At 44.2% G+C, this 19770-nt stretch overlaps 1 protein-coding gene across 3 annotated transcripts in view; it reads left to right on the forward strand.

The window, feature by feature from the left end:
- Positions 1-2739, forward strand: part of STXBP5 (syntaxin binding protein 5) — a 125113-nt gene extending 122374 nt beyond the window's left edge. For all 3 annotated transcript variants that reach the window (XM_037156812.2, XM_037156813.2, XM_037156814.2), the window contains one exon: positions 1755-2739. In XM_037156812.2, the coding sequence (XP_037012707.2) occupies positions 1755-1796 (42 nt within the window). In that variant the 3' untranslated portion in view covers positions 1797-2739. The remainder of the gene's footprint in view (positions 1-1754) is intronic.
- Positions 2740-19770: the final 17031 nt, after the last annotated feature.

Genomic DNA, 19770 nt, shown 5'->3' on the forward strand with positions numbered 1-19770 from the left:
GTGGACTGAGTGCTGGCCTGTGAACCAAAGGGTCGCCAGTTTGATTCCCAGTCAGGGCACATGCCTGGGTTGCAGGCCAGGTCCCCAGTTGGGGGCACACGACAGGCAATCACACATTGATGTTTCGTTCCCTTTCTTTCTCTCTCCCTTCCCCTTTCTCTAAAAGTAAATAAATAAAATCTTTAAAGAAAACGAAACTGAATTGAGGCCTTCGGGTAGCACACACACTTTTCATCGCAGCTCACAGGTCTGCCGGCCCTTGGTCTTCACACTGGACTGTGTCACACACTCATTTCCTCGCCTGCACCTTGAGGACACTTCGAGTTTGTTGTCTGAAAAACTCACACCTTTATGTTTGAAAACCCAATCCAGCAGCAACAGATCTTCTGCATATTTTTCAGAGAGGGGAAAGGAGGAAGAAAGAGAGGGAGAGAAACATCAGTGTATGGTTGCCTCTCGCGTGGTCCCCACCGAGACCACTGATTCCCAGGCGTGTGCCCTGACTGGGAATCGAACTGGCAACCCTTTGGTTCACAACCCCGAGCTCAATCCACTGAGCTACACCAGCCAGGGCTCTTCTGTATGTTTTTCAATCAAAAGTCATCTCTTTCTTGCTCAAAAACGCTGATACCTACAGTGCATAAAAGAGGTAACTTGACCTGAAGATTTGTGTCCAGGGCTTCAAAGAGATTCAGAGGTCTTTTGTTGGTCCTGGTACTGGCAGACACACGGCTCCAGGATTGCCTAGCAGCCCTCGATCTCGGACAGGATTCGGTCGGCATAACCCTGCACCCGACTGATCTCCAAAGCATATAACACTTCAGTCACTATATCCACTCTCTGAATATTTAGCAAAGAGTTCAGTCTCGACCTGCTGGCTTTTCTCTTCTACCAGATATTCTTGAGTCGTATTTTAGAGTCTGAGGAGGATAGTACATTGAGTTGGGTAGGATTGTGGGTTCTTGAATCAGACAACCTGGCCTCGAACCCCGGCTTCACCATTGTGTTGGTTGGGGTAACCCCTTTAGCTTCAGTGTTTTCATTGTAAAAGGGAGAGAATAATATTCCCTAACTCATGGAGCTGTTCTGAGAACCAAATGAAATCATGTGGAGAAAGGGCGCCACACAGTGTGGACTTGGAAGAAATGCTCTGTCAGTTCTGGACAGCAGGAATGGTAGTTTTAACCTTCATTTCCATGTTCTTTAAGCACTGTTTTTAGTAAAAATTAGAGAACTGAAAATTACCTTATTTGTAAGTCATTAGCTTAAGTCACCAAAGAACATTCTGAGCCAAAATTTAATTATGTCGTGTGTCTAAGAAATGTGAGGGTCTTCTAGGCTGGGTCTGTTTTTAAAAAAAATTTTTTTAATTTATTGATTTTAGAGAGCAAGGAAGGAGGAAAGAGGGAGGAGTAAGCCATTGATTTTTTTATGTTGTTCTGTGTATTATTGGTGGATTCTTTTATGTGCCCTAACTGGGGATCGAACCTACAACCTTGGAGTATCAGGACAACGCTCTAACCAACTGAGCTGTCTGGCCAGGGGCTGGGCTGGTTCTTCATAGTGACGGACTTTGTTTCTCTAAATGAAATAGTTCTTCCTGCTTTCACTGATTTGAAGTAAGCAATACAGTAACACTACGAATGTTTCAGAATGATACAGTGTTTTGGAAAAATAGAGAAATTTGGTTACAACTTACAGATACTGTTCTGTCATTTTTTTAAAACATGCTTTTCGTGTTTTCTCTCCTTTAGATGATGCTGAAATACAAAGATAAGAAGTGGTACCAGTTCTGACCCCCAGAAGTCCAACTCAGTCCAACTTAAGCCAAAAGGAAAAAGCATTTTCCTTATTTATTTCATTGATTTTACTTCAGGAAAGTTAACATTGAAGGCCGTCCATCACCGGCTGCTGCTCTTTCCTAGCACAACCACGCACTGTTGTTTCCAGGCACGTGGCTGTAACCGAGGGGCATGCCAGCTGTGGGGTGACAGTTTGGGAACTACGCAGGTCACACGTTACAGACGAAGAACCGAGGCGGGACGTTGAGGGACGCCGCAGGGACCCTCCCCGGGTCAGTCTGGCATTGAGCTTTCACAGGCCACACGGTCCGTGCTGTGTGTCCGCGGCCATCAGTGTTGACCCCCGAGGGACAGGCTGCGCGTCGGGAGTGCGGAAGCTGGAACGCGGCGTCCGAACCGCCCACTGAACTGCGCGCAGCTGTCGTGGACTTTCCCTGCCTTCCGCCACCGGTCACCAGTGTCATCAGTGAAAACGAAACAAACTGTTCGTTACCATTTCTCTAGACGGATACGCTGAGTGGTGGGCTTTAAACAATAAAAACATACACATAGTTGACTCGTGTATGGGCTACTCTTGGATTCTTGTTCTGTATACTTGTGTTTAGTCCATATTTTGTCAAAAGCAAAACAAGGCGATCCATCACTTTTCATTGAAAAGAAAAGTGTAGAGCATGACTGAACTGCTCACCATCCGGGGAGTTGCCATGTGGCTCCGCAGTGTGGGAAGTGAGAAGAGCCTCCCTGTGGTGAGGAGAAACTTCAGTGTCCCCGTCCTTGTTCTCATTCATTCAGCTCCAGGTGGATTTGCCCAAAATAGTTACTGGTTACATTTGTAGAAAAGTTGAAATTGGCTAAGTTTTTAATTTTGCTTGAATTTTTATAAAATGTTTAACCAAATGTACCTTTGCATTATTTAATTAAAATTGCTTAAAAATTGTTTCATTATTTCAGTCAAGTGCTCAGCTCCCTTTTTAAAATGCCCTTGATTTGCTAACAGCTCAGGTGATGAGCTGATTCAGTCTTAGCGCACATGCTGCCGCATGGGAAATCACAAGCATCTCTTGTCAACAGTTATCTATATAAAATCTAGTCTGTTGACCTACAAAATATTTTCTGTAGAAATATACTATACACGTCCTTTCAAGGTTTAAGAAGCCAAAGGAAAGGAAAATACGTGCATTTTTGTAACTAAATTATTTCTGTATTGGAAGATAATGCAAATGAGACCATCAGAGGACAAGAAGTGATTGGTTCCTAAAATAGCATTGCAGACAGGAAAGAGAGCTCCGTAAACCTTGGGAATAAGTAATCTCCTAACACAGGCATCTGAGGTTATCCTTGATCCTTGTTAAAGTGACATAGGAAGAGCAAAACAGAAGCGTTACTCTCAATGAAATTGAAACATTTTCTTCTTTAAAAAGTTGTTTAAAACCATTTTCTTTTTTTCATGGAGACAATCAGAGCACAACCTGATAGCAAACACGGTGGTGGTTTTCCTGCTCCGTGGGGTCACCACAGGTCCGTCCCTGCAGAACACCTTCGCTTCACGCAGTCTGTCCTGCACCTTTTCCTCTGTCCATCAGCGAAGCCTTTTGTTTACATTGTACGGCGTGCACTACGGATACAGAAGTTTACATTAAAATTTTCTTTAATGTCATCAGAGAGGGACTAAATATATCTGATAGAGATCATTGATCAAGCCAAAAGAAATATTTTAAAAATGCAGTACTTTTCAAAAGTTTTTGAATTTGTAGAAAGTATCTATTAATAACATATTTCTGTTTCATTGATGTCAGTTGTATGATGAACATCCAGCCATTTACAAATGGCTTAATTTGTATTGTATATTACCTAATAAACCCATTGTTCCATATGTCACAGGAAGTATTAGTACCTTTTTTAAAGGTATAGTTACAGACTGGAAGCTGAGAAGCCCTAAATAAAGTGATATATCGGTTGATTACTCATTCATGTGGAAGGGCATATTAGTTGTAATTATTTAATTTGCTGTGTTGTGTTAATTGTATATCAACTTCATTTTTTACTGTCATTTTTCCTGTTGTATATAAAACGAACCAATCTTGTAATTATTTTCAAATACAGAAGTAGATGCGTTTACCTGAGATGGATTTTATAAGAAAATTTTAAATCAGTATTTTGGGTTATTTTATTTCATTTTTAAATTAATCTACAAATTATGCACAGCACACTGGAAACTTAGGATTAGAAAGCTTAAGTATTTTTGAAAATAGGAAATAAACTTCTCGAGGTTATACTTGATTCAGTCTGTAGATAAGAGACAGTCTGCAGGAATAACTAACCCAGGGAATTTATTGTAATTTGAGAGATGACATCTCTATTTTTTCTTTTTAAATGCAGAAATAGTCACCAGCAGGCCAAGATTTCAGGAAAACAAACCAAAAAAGTCAAAGTAGAAAATACTAGAAAAAGGAAAGATCACGTGTGCTTCCTCGCATTGGTCCTTGGCTCTAAAATCACAGAAGTGTTCACTGATTAGCAGTTTGTGAATTGGAAGTGGTTTCCTTCCATGTATCACATACCCAGTTCATTTCACTCTTCAGACTAAAATCCAAATGTGTTTGCTTAGAATGTTAATTGAAATCTTACATTCTGACAGATTCTGTATATTATAGCCATTTGAAGTTTTGCATCATCTTAATCCCCTCGGTTTGCATTTCAGTTGTACAAAGTGTTTCCAAAAATGGTTATGGATATAAAACTGAGCTATTGCTAACTTAATTTGATTTTTATGTGGATGTGAAAAAAATGCTGCTACTTGTCTATGTTATATGTAGTATATTAGTTGAATTAAATACAGTACTTTAAAGAAAGAAGCATTTCTTTTGCTTAGAACTTCTTAATTGTAGGTACCGCTGAAGTTATTTCATGTAGATATTGTGAGTGTTTTAAACAAGTCTGAAAGTGTTACATACTTTTAGGTTCCAAAGGGTGGTGGGGAGACAGCTGAGAAAAGGAAAAACGTGTGGAAGACACACCATGGAGTTCAAAGTTTTACCCTGAGTTCTATATTCCATATACATTTTGCTTGAGGTATTTTTCTCACGTGACATCAGAAAAGCTATATCCAAAGGTAAATTTTTTTGTGGCAAAGATTTATTTTACATTTTAACTTTTGGGGTTTTGTTGATTTGGTTTTTCAAAATAAAGAGCACTGAACTTTAAACTTGAATTTTTTCTGCACTTTTTTAGGTAACGAAAACTTTTTATCATCATTTAATCCACATTTCTCAGTTCCAAGCAAGTGATTCATATGTATAAAACATACCAAAATCATGAATATGCTGCTAGCTGCACCTGAAACAATCAAACCGATCATGGTTTTGAAACCTTTCATAGGTTTTTATATAGTTTTCAAGCGTAAAGTGTAGTAAATCATTTGCTCTATGTTCCGGTGTTCTAGGTTTTAAATTTCTGCAACACTTTCAGATTTGTTTTCAGATCACACAGTAACATGTTATATTTATACATACTGCTAGAGAATATACTTTTAGTTTTAAAATGGAATTTTTATAAATGTACTCTTTAATTTAAAAAATGGTGAACTTGTTAAGTTTAAGTCGAAGTACTTAAAAAGTATGTATATTATCCATACAAAAAGTTATGTTTTACGCTTATAATAAGAAATACTGGTATCTCATATCGAGATACAATTAATTTTAAAGTATCATACGTCATTCAGAAGTCTTCACACGTGACAGGAAAGATATTACTATTATGGTTTTAAAACCCTCTATTGAGCGTTTTCAAATGCTAATTTTATTTTGGGGAAAGTACCCACAACAATCATTGCAAAATCTTTCTCAATAGCTTCAGCTTGCTGTCGGATGCTTACCTTACCTATTGTTTTAAAATATATATATATTTAAAATAGTTTTCCAGGTATTTTCTTCTACCTTTTTTAAAAATAAATTTCCAAAAATGAAAACAGAGTTTATGTATTTTTGTCAATGAAGGTTTTTATTTTGTAGTTTATAGACTTTGTTCCTTATCAGTTTGATACCTGATCAATATTCCTAGAATTTTTAATCTGTATTTAGTTTGAAAAAGAGCACTCCTATATCGTATGTGTCCTTTTTTCTTCTTTTCCCATTTAGGATCTTTGTTCTGTTGGATTGAAATTCATGCCCATAATTATTTTTAATTTGAAAATGAATGTGAAGATGCTGTTTACAGCTTTTGTTGATTATATGTTTCATCACTCCAACCGATTTCTTGTAAAGTGCTATGGGGATTATTTTTCCTGTGAATAGTTAACGATCTTAACTACTTAACCACAGACATTTTAAAGGTCCCTTGGCAGAAAATAGTTGTAACAACAACAAAAATTAAAGGGAAAACTTCAGCTTACCTTTCTCAGATGAATTAAATAGTTTGAATAACTTCCCAATAATCGGGGTTATAACATTGCTTTCTTCAGTTATTAATACAATCTAAAATTATTAGCTCACTTACAAGTTGAGTACAGTAGTCCAGGACCGAATTGAATTGCTTTTTTTGTTACACTCTATATCAGAAAAATCATGGATGTCAGTTTTGCCAGTATTCCACCATGAGCTCCATGGTCAAAGCTAACTTTTATCATGTGTGACATGTGAGTAAACCAGTATTGTAGGTTGTCCAACTCAGGCATCTCCAATGGATATAGGCAAACGGCCATGGAATCCTATTTATTTGGGAGTTTCATTTTTAAAAAGTACTTTTGCTATGTGTTTTGTGTTGTTTGAACTTCGCTTCACCTGAAGACAATGTAAGGAGTGGACAACAGACTCATACCAACAGGAAACAATGCAAAGAGGGTAAATCATGTTTTAAATTTTTTAATTACCTTTTTTTTGTAAATAAATGGTACTGTGGTACTTTAGGTGTGACCTCTGCTTAACATGGTAGTTAGAACCAGAAAAACATTTTGCTTTCTAGTTACACTATTGGTTCCTTGTGAATGCGTCACCAAAACAATACTACGGAGAGCAAGACTTGGTTTTCCTCTCACGCAGGCCCGCATGCTTGGTGTAGCGCTCTAGCCTGTGCAGACCTGAAGCTGTACATGCAGTTCGTGTTTCGTTGCTGCCCTTGACCTACTTATGTTGATATGTATCTTGCTCAGTCCAGTAACTATCTCAAAGGTGATTGCTGGAATATGCATTTTAAGTACAGTTTTAAAAAAAAAACAAAACGACCCACCTCTGTGTACTATTTCATTTTGAAAAACATCCAGAAGGCACTATTGCAAACACTAAAAATGTGTTAAACTTTGTAGTTATTTTGCATTCCTGTACTTTACAAACTGTCATCACAGCAAAAGGTTTAAAATTAGGTAATGAAATATTTTTGTAAATAAATACCATGAAGCTGGTATTTTAAAAATGTACTATAAATTAATGTTTCTGGAAAATGTTCATATATATGTATATGAATGTCTCTTTATGCTGAAGGGCTCTGATTGGGCAAAAATAAAATACTCTAATCTCTCCTGAAACTAAATAAGCCCTTTTTTCTGGAGGATTTGTTTTAATTTTTTTTCTGAATTGTAAAATTAACCCATTAGTTTAACCTAAGCAAAGGGAAAGTCAGGTTAATCGAGTAATTCAAGTAAGACAAGTTATATATTTTTTAACTGTTTGGAGTTTTTGATTGGGTGGGAGCCCAGTAGGGAATGAGACTCATACTGGGGCTAATTGTGTGAACACTTGTCGGCATTGCCTGTAGTGTGCAGAGGTATCCCCTGAGCACCTGCGGGGATGCAGGTTTAGATTCAGGGCATCCAAGGTGGGGGTCTGTCTGCATCTCGAAGAAGCTCCCAGGTAATACAGACCCTGCTGGTCCGTGGTACATACTTGGAGCAGCAAGGCCGTAGATAACTGCTAGTTAATACCATCAATATCAGCATCCAATCACTTGTACCAAAAGGGAACATCATATTACCTGGCCTAAAATAATGTAACTTAAAGCAGATTTTCATTGCCTCTCAGAATAAAGAATATGGTCATTCTCATTAAGTCGAAGGTTTATTTGGTGTTGCGTTCTGTAGCCTGGTGCCGCCCACACGGTGGCAGTCGTGTCTCACAGTCGGAGCATTTGCCAAGAGCTTACAGCGCCTTGTGCTGGGAGAACCAGACGTGGCAAAGGTTACTTTTCATGTTACATACTTTTTACCTAGGAAGTTATTGAACTCCGAGATAGGGAACAGACAAAATATTCCACTGTTTGTTGTAAAATGATGTAGGTCATTTGGTGCAGTGACCTGGTTTATTATCAAAAGAGATTTTAGTTATTTTTCTAGCAAATATAGGCATAAAAATGATAAAAATTTAAAAAACCAAGGGATTGTCAGCATGCCTCTGTAGCTTTCCAAAGAAACCATGTGGATGTGTTGTGTGTGAATGGGACAGCGGACCCACTGTTTTTGGACATATACTCGTCACGGTAACAACATCAGTTGGCAAATTTTGATTTTTTCCCATTATTTAAAAAATAGCAAGATTTGTATGTCAACATCCTTTTTTATTTTTTGTAAAACATGGTCTTTTAAAGAAAAGTCTCTTTTTCAATTTTTACTTGTCTAATATCAATACTATGTATTCTATTCACTCAAAACTTAATGGAAATATTCAAACCTTTAGTTTCATTCACATTCAATTTTATACGATTTTAAAAAACAAAACCTGCTTTGGCTGGTGTGGTTCAGTGGACTGAGTACCAGCCCAGAAACCAAAGGGTCACCAGTTCAATTCCCAGTCAGGGTACAGGCCTGGGTTGTGGGCCAGGTCCCCAGAAGGGGGTGAGCAAGAGGCAACGACACATTGATGTTTTCCTCCCTCCCTTCCCCTCTCTAAAAATAAGTAAGTAAAGTCTTTAAAAAACAAAACCCCTGCAAACTTTCATAAGTACCTTTAAAAACGACAGAAGAGTAAAACATTTAATTAATGAAAACAAACTGAGATAATACAGGAAATGTTACTAGCAAAGGAATGTAAAGTGTGAGGACTTCATTTAAATACTAAACTCAAGCTCTTTATTTCCTTGTCTGTTGTAAATTTCGTCTGTGGCAGGCCTGAAGGAACTCACTCTGCATGTGTTCTAAGGGACAGAGAACCCACAGTGCTACTGTTGCAAACGAGGTGCCTGCGTGTGTCCGCTCAAACAGGAGACTCTGTGCATCTCCCCTGTGCTGACTTCATCTCTGAATCTTCCCCACTTTCTCATCTCTTTCCCTCTTGCCTCCCTCCATTTCAGTTCTGTCTCCACCCATGATGCCTCTCCCTGAATCTCTTTACTCTTTAATAATGATCATTTAAACCAAACACATCTTTGCAAATCTGGGGTGGGAGTGGATATTCTAACTCTTTGTTTCTCTGGTCCCCCTAAATATTGAGTGGATTTGTAAGTGCTATAAACAGGAATGCAAGCTCTACTCACTGTTGCAACCTCTGGGCCTTTGAAATCTCAGCAAATAAAGCAAAAACAATTTAGTACCCAGAACACCTGTGCAGAGCAGAGATTGTTGATGTTGGCACTGGCCCTGTGACGTGAGAGGAGGCACTGTGCTGGCAGCCCCTGGTCCAGCCCTCGCACCTCCACTGGGGCATTTAACCAGACGATGGCTTCACCTCCAAGTTCAAAGAGTCCAAGGAATCACTGGCATTGCGTGGGTGGGAAAATGAGAGCACATTTCAGAAAACGTAACCCTTCATGTTCCTCCAACAATATGTTGCTACGGATACCATTAGTCTATGCTCTGGTTCTCAAACTTGGGCACAGAATCTCCTGGGAACCTTGTTAAAGCTCAGACTGCTGGGCCACACCCCCAGAACTTATTACTCAAGAAGTCTGGAGTGGGTCCAGCGATTGATCGGCACTTTCAACAAGCTTTAACAAGTTGGCACGGAAAGGGGCTGGTCCACTGACCAGATTCTGAGAGTCCTGATCTGGAGTGATGCCCCAGGGCCAGTTTTCCCTCCATATCACAGGTATTTTCGATGTTTTCTCTACTATCATCTAATGAAATTTACAGATATGTGCCTATATGTGCATTTTAAAGCTTGATATGTCTTAATATACCAGAGATATGAAATGAGCATGATTTATAATTTTTAATGTATTTAAATATATAAATTCTAAGGTCACACATTAGAACAAAAATGTTCCACACAGATTTCCAAAATACCCCCAATAGAGCGATCGTTCCCTCTGACGCCCCTCCCCTGCTAGCTCACCTTCACCCCCACCCTCTACCACATGAACCGTTGGCCCGGAGAAGAGTATCAGCATCTCTTCCCCTCCAGAGGGGCTGTCAAAATACCTGCAAAAATCACATGCCATGAGGCGTAGAAGAAAGCATAGAAGAGAGGTCTAGACTACCCAAAAGCTACTTTGTTTAGTACAGTTTTATTAATTCCTCTTATGTGTTCATACTCTCTTTTCTAATGTAATCCATGCTTTTGAACTAATCAGAGTGGATGACATAGTCAGGACTTTGTGTTTCTGTGCCTGATGCTCAGGAATCTTGGCACCCGATGTGGCTCTCGTTACAAGCACTCCTCTCCGCCAGGCAGAGCAGCGAATCCATTCACAACACCCCACTTCGTAACCTTACCACTAGGGAGGCTGTGGGAGGTTTACACCCTCTGACAGCCAGTAAGGGACTGTCCGTTCATTGTTCGGCACCTTTGTGATGTGTTTCTCCAGGGAGCCAATTCGGGAGGCATTTATTGCCAGCTATCATCAAGATGTAAGATCTTATTAAAATTAAAATGTGGTTGCCTTTAAAATAGAACGAGAATGCCAGTGCCTGCCAATTAGAGTACATATATTCAAATTTATAACTATTAATGTTTTCTCTCTGGTGAAGAGAGTAAATACTTTCTGCTGTTCATAGTATAGTTAATGTATTTATCACAAATCATGTACAAAATATCCATAAATATAAAAATTGCCTGAACTTAGGAATCCAACTCATGACCCCCGAAACACTTCTTATAGCCCTTCTGCTTCTGAGTCATTTATCGCTGCACACGCTCTGAAGACTTGAAGATGCCAAAACCTTGTGTGCTCTCTCCCTTTGTCCCCTTAGGCGCTGGCTCCCAGACAGACATGAAGAAGAATGAATGGCCTAAGTTCTCCTCTTGCTGAGTTTCAGGTGAGACGCTGTCCTGTGTCACTGGGATGCTGGACACGGTGGGAAGCGCTCTTGGACTATGCCATCCCGGCACCTCTGCCATCGCTGTGCGAGGGTCTCTGAACTCCAGGGGGAAAGGGAGGCTTGCCTCGCCCTCCCCTCGGCCCGCAGGCTTCCAGTGAGTTCCATCATTTCCCCCATGCTCCTTGCAGGGAACCCTGAAGGTGCGAGGCTCAGAGCCCTGTGCCCTGGCTCCAGCAGACGACCTGCTCCTGCTCTGCTGCTGGTCTGGGAGAGGACCAGCTCCCGAGTGCAGACAGGACAAGACCATGCTCTGTGCCCCCTGCTCAGGCCAGAACCTCAGCTCTTGATGATGAAACATCAGCTGCCATTTTGCCTCAAAGCCACTGTGAATGGCATGAACTCCCAAATTCCGTTTTGAATTTCAAGTGTCAGCTTGCTGTTTTGTTCAGTAGATTTCATTGCACACCAGGATGTATCAGAGTCTGTTCTGAGACTCTGGAAAGAGAAAGGCGAACCACACCTAGACTCCGCCCTGGAGTCTACATCCAGTGAAAGAGACATTTTTCCATCTCTCTGTTCCTTCGGCAGCAACCCTGACCTGAGGACGAGGAGGGTGAGGCGCCTTTGCTACCTACCTGTTCAGGAGAAGACAAGGCCCATACAGGAACCTGTCACCGAGGACCCCTGCCAAGTGACTCCCAGCTCTACCCTTTTTCTTTCTTTCCTGCTCAGGGGCCGCCTCTGCTTCAGCATATTATTACTGATCATACTCCCAAATGCCTCCCATTTTCAGTTGCCTCCCTCTCCACTTATTTTATTCCGGCTCCAATTAAGCAGTTCTCTTTTTAAACTCTTGAGAGTCTCCTCCCATAACCTATACTAAAGCTCCATGCATTAATTAAACTTACTTAATGGCCCACCTCCCACATTCCGTTTTTCTGGTACCAGGTAGGATTGCATCCTCACTTCCCTCCTGCTCCAACAGCACATGCGGTGGATTCTCACTGCTCTGGTTCATGTTTGAAATGCCCTTCATCACCTTCTGAGCTCAGGAAAATCCCACTAAGGCTTCACGGCCGAGCTGAGATGTCATTTTTCTCTCGGAAGCCTCCTAGGCCCACAGGAGTAATGAACTGCTCTCTCCTCTCTGCTGTGACTGCCATTTCCCCCACCTCTGGCTGGGTCCTCACCCCAGTGTGGTCCGCCTAGTTGTTCTATTTCCTCTCCAGACGAGGAGCTTCCCCGAGAAAGGAGACTGTGAGCTCCGGCTGTGCAACCTGAGTGTGCAGTACACCTGTCAGCCAGGAGATGCTAATTAACATTTGTCGCTAAAGTGATAAGACTCAAGAGCCTTCATATATATGAAAAATAGGAAAACATGCATATGTTTAAATATGTAATGTACATTTCATATTTATGCACTTGTATAACTATGAAATATATTTTTTATACACATCGTGAAAAGGGGGGCCAGTTAGGAGTATGATGTATATGAAACATATATTATGTATTTACATATATGTGTAGACTTTCATACACACCCCTATGCACATATATTTCTACATATTTCATATTTCACCAAAATTTCAATATATCTATATTTCTGCCATATCTATTCAGTAGCTGCTAATATTTCTTTTGAAATTTCTCCATAAATATAAAATATAAAATCTTTTTTACATTTGAAAGAGACTAATATTTTATATGAAGGCTTTTATGTTTCTGGCAGTTCTGAAAACTTGACTGATTTCTGAAAGCTTATTATTGACTCTATAATACTTTCTATTTCATACGGCATGTCTATATTTAATACTCTGTTTAATGTAAACGGGATTGCCTGCCTGGTAAACAGGACGCAAAAGTCAGCCAGGCGGGGCGGGGGCCGAATGCCTAGGCAGCTGAGTCAAAGGTGGTTTGAGGTAAGCAGGCAGATTCTCACTCTACTTCATGACCACTCTTTAATTGCTCAGAGAACACTTCAATTCAACTTTTTAGATTAAAAACTAGAATACTATAATCCACAAGGGATCATTTTAGTCTTATGTCTCTTATTGCCTTTTTTTCTCATTAGTCCTTGAAATAGTTTCACATGGAAAGACTTAAAATGCTCCCTGGAAACTCTAAAGACAGGTGGAAATTGTAAGTGGGTAAACTAAGAAATGGGTATTGTGTGCTGCTTTGAAGACCCAGAGCAAAGAATATCACCAAGGATCAGAAGGATACTCCACAGTCAGCAGGAGTTCGCTCTCCGAGATGTCACGCCCTGTCCAGGGGAGCGCGCACCAGCAGCGCACACGACCACCTCGACACACCCACCGTTCCTCTTCCCTCCTTCTAACTTGGGTCAATTTGAAGACGGGAAACTCCCCAGAAACTGCCCCGCAGGCCTCCTCCTGCGGCTGGGGCTGCGCGCGGATCTCTCCTCCCTTGATTCTGCACGCGCTGCCTCCGGGGTTCTAACGCGGAAAAGCGGGACTGACACCGCTGGTGCCCCGGATACACCCAGTGGGCGGGAGCGTTGGCTCCTCTCCGCCCCTGGTGTCGCCCTGACGGGCAGGTTCCGGCTCAGCCCTCAGGCCCAGGGTGCAGGTCAGTCTTCGGATTAGACGTGTCCTTGGCCTCCGTTTTCTACGCTCAGCACACGTTTTTCTTCTTCCACCCAAGTCTTATTCTTTCCTGGCCTGTGACCCACCTCGCACCGAGTTTCATCACCAGCCCTTGGACCTGAACTTACCATCAGTGAAGATACCCTTGGACGTGAAGCTCCGGCTTCCCTTGGGAGCCGTAACTTCGGAGGCGCAAAGGAGCTGATGCCCCCCTAGCGCCCAGAAGCCCGATTGCGGGGGGCAGAGCCGTGGCTGCCCACTCAGATGTGCAGGAGACTAAAGCGGCGGGTTACTGGGCTTTTCCTTAAAGGGATCCCTCGATTAAAAAACCGCTATTACACCAAGAACTCCCTGGTGGCGTCCTCCGTGCACACCCTGGGCTTCTGCAGGGTGCCCAGGCCTGGGCTCCTGGCCACCTCCCTAGTTCTAGCAGTTACTCCCCACCAGCCATCTGACCTCCCTCTGGCGGTACCCGTGCGGCACATCCCTGTGCATTGCCTGCAGGGCAGAGCCTGGAGCAGGACGCTCAGAGATGCTCCTCGCACCACGCGTTCCCGCTGTGGGGCGGAGGGAAGCCGGCACACGCCGGCCCTGCTCTACTGAGCTCACGAACTGGGCCGACAGCCTGCGGCGCAGGAATGACTGGGGGAAATCCGGGAGCAACGCTGATCGGGTTCATCTCTCATGTTTTAAAGATCAACTGGAAATCATGCCCCAGTCTCACTACTCAGATCGACCTCTGTACGTTCGATCAGGCTCAGACGACGTGGTCAACACAGTTCCTTGCGGCAGTTCCACTGGAACCGCCCGCGGCCCCCTGGCCTTTCTCTACTCCGACCGCACAGCCAGGCATCTTCCACCGCCCCCTGGGTTCTGCCTCCGGCCTCCCTCCTGACCCTCCCCAGTGCCAGCGGCACTCTGACTTCGAACTCAGTCCTCTGTATCCTGCCGGGCCCTCCCTTGCTCGCATGGGTCCCTCCAGCCTTAAAGTCTTGTGTGGGTCCGCTTGGATTGCACTTTCTCAAATGAACGGCCTTGGTGTGAAACGGAGGTGGACGTTCAGCTTCCTCTGCAGGACGACCTCTCCGCTGCCTCTCCCTTCACGCTTCCTTGGGCTTATCACTCACCCTGCCACCCGCCTGTCCTGTCCTGCTGGTGGCCCTGGGAGCCCCGCTGTCCCCCTTCCAAACTCCTGTCAGAACATCCCCATGGCTTTTCTTTTTATTCCTTCTGTGGGACCTGTTTTTGATTTCTCTCCTGTTTTTGGTGTATCTAATGTCCTCAATTACCGCCGGTCGCCCTCTCACTACCCAGAAACCGCTGAATGTACGGGGAGGCCTGAGGTCTAAGGAAAGAGGTTTGTGACTTGTCCAGGGTTGCCTCGCTGGGAAGGGACAGGGTTGAGATTGAAACACAGAACTTATGTGGTTCCACCCCTCCCGAGGTCCTTCTATCCTACAATCCTGCCCCCATTACCATTTTTATACTAGCGGATTGAAGCTTAAGTAAAAGCATTCCAAGATGTGGATGTATTTATTAAGTTCTACTGGTAGTCCTCTGCAGCAGCAGTCCCAACCTTCTCAGTTTTGTGCAAGACAAGTTTCCTACAGACTGGGGAGGGGGGGATGGTTTGGGGATGATGCAAGCGCATTCCATTCAAGCCCACCTCCTGCTCTAGACACTGGGTGCCGCATTTCAGAGGGCACACACCTGACCCTTCAGCGAACGACTTCTCAGCACCCAGGACTCTAGGAGTGGGAAGGACTGCAGAGAGCATTGCAGCTCATGCTGCGTGAGACGCCCAGAACCCCCAGCGCACTGTGCGGCTGCGCCGTGCATGCCGGGAGGCCAGGCATCCTGAGAATGAGGATGAGCGTGCGGCTGGTGAGCGTTGAGGAGGCCGCCCCGCTGGAGGGGGGTTTTGTCCAGTGGCCCCACGCTGGGACTGGAGCTGCGCCAGGGGTCCCTCTTCCTGAGACACTCTTTGGGCCACTCCGTCCCTCCAGCCTTCCTCTTCTACCTCTGGGGCCATATGGTGACCCAGCCGGGGCTCTATCACCAAGAGGGCTCTGTCCTCACACATGGTCCCCATACCTTCCCTATACACCTCCACCCAACACACATGCACCCCAACTCTTCCACTGTGTCCCTAAAACTCACCATTATTTAGCGAGTGTCCCTGCTCTTCCATGGGTTCCTGTCCTCACGTTGCTGCCCTAGGTGTGTCCTGATGACACGTCCCACTGTGACCCTCCGCAGAAGCTACTTTTTCCCTTCATTATTCCCAGCACCGAAGGGCCTCAAGGTGGATGGGCATCTTGCTTGCTCTCCTTGCTTCCTTGAAAATAAGAAATAATTAGATGAGAACTCTGTCACTGTCTTGCCACCGATTGACCAGCCTATCTGCGTGCCCCTTGCTGTCCCCTCTGTCACAGGAGGAGTCCTGGGGCTCTGGCTGGGCCACCTTCCCACTTGTGCACCAGATTCTCTCTCTCCCACCACGTCAAGGATTTGCCCCCTCCCCCGCCCTCCTGCATCCATTTCTCTCTCTCCTCTGGGTCATCATCAGTTGCACATAACCACACTCTCCGGTCTTGACATTCAGAACAGAGGCTCCCTCATCCCGTGCCACGCCTCGCCAGGTGTACCCCCATTTCACAGCCAGGTGAGGAAAGCTGTCTGTATTCACCTTTAATGTCTCTCACTTTCCTTCTCCTAAACCTGCTCTCCTCACTCCCACAGACGACTTCTGGTGGTCGCATCCAATGGGGCCTCCCCTGCTTTCAGCGGCATTCAGTGTGCTGCCCCCTGCTGGCTGTCTTCGCTCTGCAGGGAAGGCTCTCCCTGGAGTCCTTCGCCAGTTCCTTCTCCTCCACCAGACTAGGGCAGCTCCTGTGTCTCCACTCACTCCCTAGGCAGAGCCGGGGCTCCGAGGCTTTGAATACCAGGACTCCAAATTTTGTGTCTTCAGCCAAGATCTCGCCTTGAACATCAGGGGTGCCTAGGGAGTTGCCTGTCAACCACGTGAAGTGAACACGTCAGAACAGAACGTCCGTGTTTTCAATGAGGCAGAGGTGCTGCTTGTACACCATGGGGGGGGGGGTACTAAATGCCACGAAACTGTTGGCTTTAAATGGTTGATTTTCTGTTATGTGAATTTGATTTCCATTCTTTAAAAACTAGAAAACCCAGAACTTCAGATTTTCTTCTCCACTGAAACTTAGTTCTCCCCCAGGACCCCCCCCCCGGCCCCCAACACACACACTTCCATCCAAACCAGAGCAAGTGCTGCCACTCCCGCCTCCACGACCCGCGCAGCCTGTGCACGTCCCTCCGTCCCCACCTCTGCCTTCGGCCCCACGACTCCGAGGGGCCTCCTTGCCTCCCCTCGTCTCTCCGCAGCTCCTCGTCTCTCCACGCAGCAGCCAGTGCGCTGTCTTGGGTGCACACGGCTGTTCTAGTCCCCTAACCCTTACAGTAAGGTCTCCACACCGAGACCCACGGTCCCGGTCTTGACCTCTGCCTACCGCTTCTCGGCTCTCGGCTGCTTCCTTCTTCACCTACTGAGCCTGAGTCACGTGGGTCCTCTTTCTTTTTTCTTAAAAATGCCAAGTTCATTCATCTTCATTGTTAAGTTGTCCCTCTCCTGCAAGAAGGTAAGTGCTTCATTCTGTTTGGGCTAATCTCGAAGAAATATCACAGACAGAGAGGCTTATAAACGACAGAAATGTATTTCCTGTGGTTCTAGAAGCTGGGCAGTCCGGCACCAGGTGCGGGCACGGTGACCTGCTGGGGGAGGCTGTCGGCTGCGGGGCAGACTGCGGGCTCCTGGGGGTCCCCGCGGGGGAAGGGCGAGGGGGCCACGTGGGGTCACTCTTAGGAGAACATCGACCCACCCGCAGTGGCTCCGACCTCAATACCTAGTCACCATAAAACAAAGTCACGTTTTAAACATACATAAGCATTTGTAACGTGCGGGACGAAAGTGACATGTCTAATGTACAAGCTCCTATTGATTATTAAGAAAAAAAATGTTTTAAAACTCAAGCAAGTATACGAATAGGCATTTCATAGAGGAAGTGATTCAGGCGGCCAACGACCACACAAGAAGATGCTTATCTTCACCCAAACTCAAGGGAATTATACAAGTAGCAATGATTTGTCAGTTTTAACTTGTCAAGTTGACAGAATTTGTAAAAAACAGTAAGATCTAGGCTGAGAAAGGTGCGGAAACAGGTCCTCTGTTCATTGCCCATGAGGTCTGCGCACGGTTCGCTGCTCCTCCTCTGGACCCCCGCTGACATTCACTGAGAGCGAACAAACAGAACACGGAGTCCGGGACTGGAAGGGGTTCCCAGTGCGGGGTTGTGAAGAGCCCCGTGGTCTCCGCCCTGAGCCCCCGATGGCCGTGCTGGACACGCCTCTGTTCCAGAGATGAGCAGGAGAGGCCCGAGAGGACGTGGGAAAGGAGAGAGGTCTGGCCTGCCCTCAGCCCCGTAGCCCCCAGACACGCAGATCGCCCCAGCTGTGGTCCCAGATACACGCAGATCGAAAACCGCATCCCCCGCCACTGAATTCCTCTCCGGCTGCAGGTCCTGAGCGCAGGGACGGACTGGCGTGGTCTCCAGGCAGCACTGAGCTTCGGGTGGCCTGTTGCACAGCCGGGACTACCCAGCGCAGGAATAAATTGCTACCGCTGTTGTGGAAAGTAACCTGATAATACTACTAAAATAAAACAAATGTAACACCACTCGAACTGGAAATATCGCTCCTTGGAATCTGTCCCAGGGGAAATAAAGCGCCAAGCGCATAGGGTATATGAACAAGAATGTCTATTACAATATGTTTGTTGCAGGATTTTTTTAAAAAAAGGACTAGGCATAAGATAACCATCACTGGAAGCACACTGAATATATACAATATATGTTTACAATACATCTTTTACAGTAAATGTTTTATATCACTTTTCTTACAGGGATCCTACAAAGCGAAAGAGAACAACATGTAAAAAAGAATGTAAAAGATGATCTCATTTTTGTAAAGCAAAGAGTAAGAAAAAAACACCCCAAATATATATGCGTGTGTATATATATATGTATATATGGTATACATATTGTATATATGGTATATATATACACCATACTTCATTAAATCTAAGAATGTAGGATGCATCAAAAGTTCAGACATGTTGAACTGTGAAACAGGGTGCAGCCCAGATCTGACGTCATACAATGTGTGTGGGAAGCACAGACACTGAATGAAGGGACTCATTTGTTCATGCAGCCTGGAGTCCTTGGTTTTGGAATAAAGAGGGAGAAAAGGAGTAGGGAGAGAAAAAAAGGAAAAAGAAAAGCTTAACTTTAAACACACAAACATGATAATGTTCCATTTATATGAAATATGTGTTTACAAAGAAACTGGCCTGAAAAAGAGACGCCGGTCTGCCTTTAATCTGTGGGAATGCCTGTCGAAGAGTTTCAGATACAAAAAGCAACTTGTGGAGTAAAGGACACAGGGCAAGTCTACTCGGACAAAAACAAACCTATCAGGAGACCTATTGATATGAGCCTGGAGGAGGTCATGGGCACTCCAGGCTGGATGTGATTATCCTTCATAATTGTCTGTGGCAAGCGTTATTCCTTTGTGATTTTAAAAAAGTAAATAAAATTAAAATGGACAAAATTGAGGGGGAAAAAAACACATCACAATGCCATACAGCTAAAAATAAATGCTGGTACTTTCATTTGTATTTCAAGTGCCCTTGTCAGCACCCTTCATGGCCATCCTCACCATCTCTGGGTCACTGACTGATCACAAAACAGCCTGGCAGGCCACACATTTTGAGGATCTCAGTCTATTGTCAACATTTGTATCACCACAATTACTTTGTTCACATATTTGTAAAAATCCGCCATTGATTATGCAAAAAATTAAGGGCTTTATTCATAACTCAACACCGGAAAAAATTAATGCATGTTACCATTAAGAAGGGATAAAGAAAACGACATCTGCGTCCAAGTGCAACTGTTTCTTTCCCTCTTTGGGCCACTAGAATTAAAGTCGAGAGAATGACCCAAATCAGGGTGAGATGTCTCTCCAAAGCTCTGTGTGTCCATGAGCAAATCATTTCTCTCTCTGAGGCTCCATTTCACTCATGTGTAAAAGGCGATCGAAAATCCTA

Source organism: Artibeus jamaicensis, unplaced genomic scaffold (genome assembly GCF_021234435.1).
Source record: "Artibeus jamaicensis isolate MK-2021 breed Jamaican fruit bat unplaced genomic scaffold, CSHL_Jam_final contig_3176, whole genome shotgun sequence".
Classification (NCBI taxonomy): domain Eukaryota; kingdom Metazoa; phylum Chordata; class Mammalia; order Chiroptera; family Phyllostomidae; genus Artibeus; species Artibeus jamaicensis.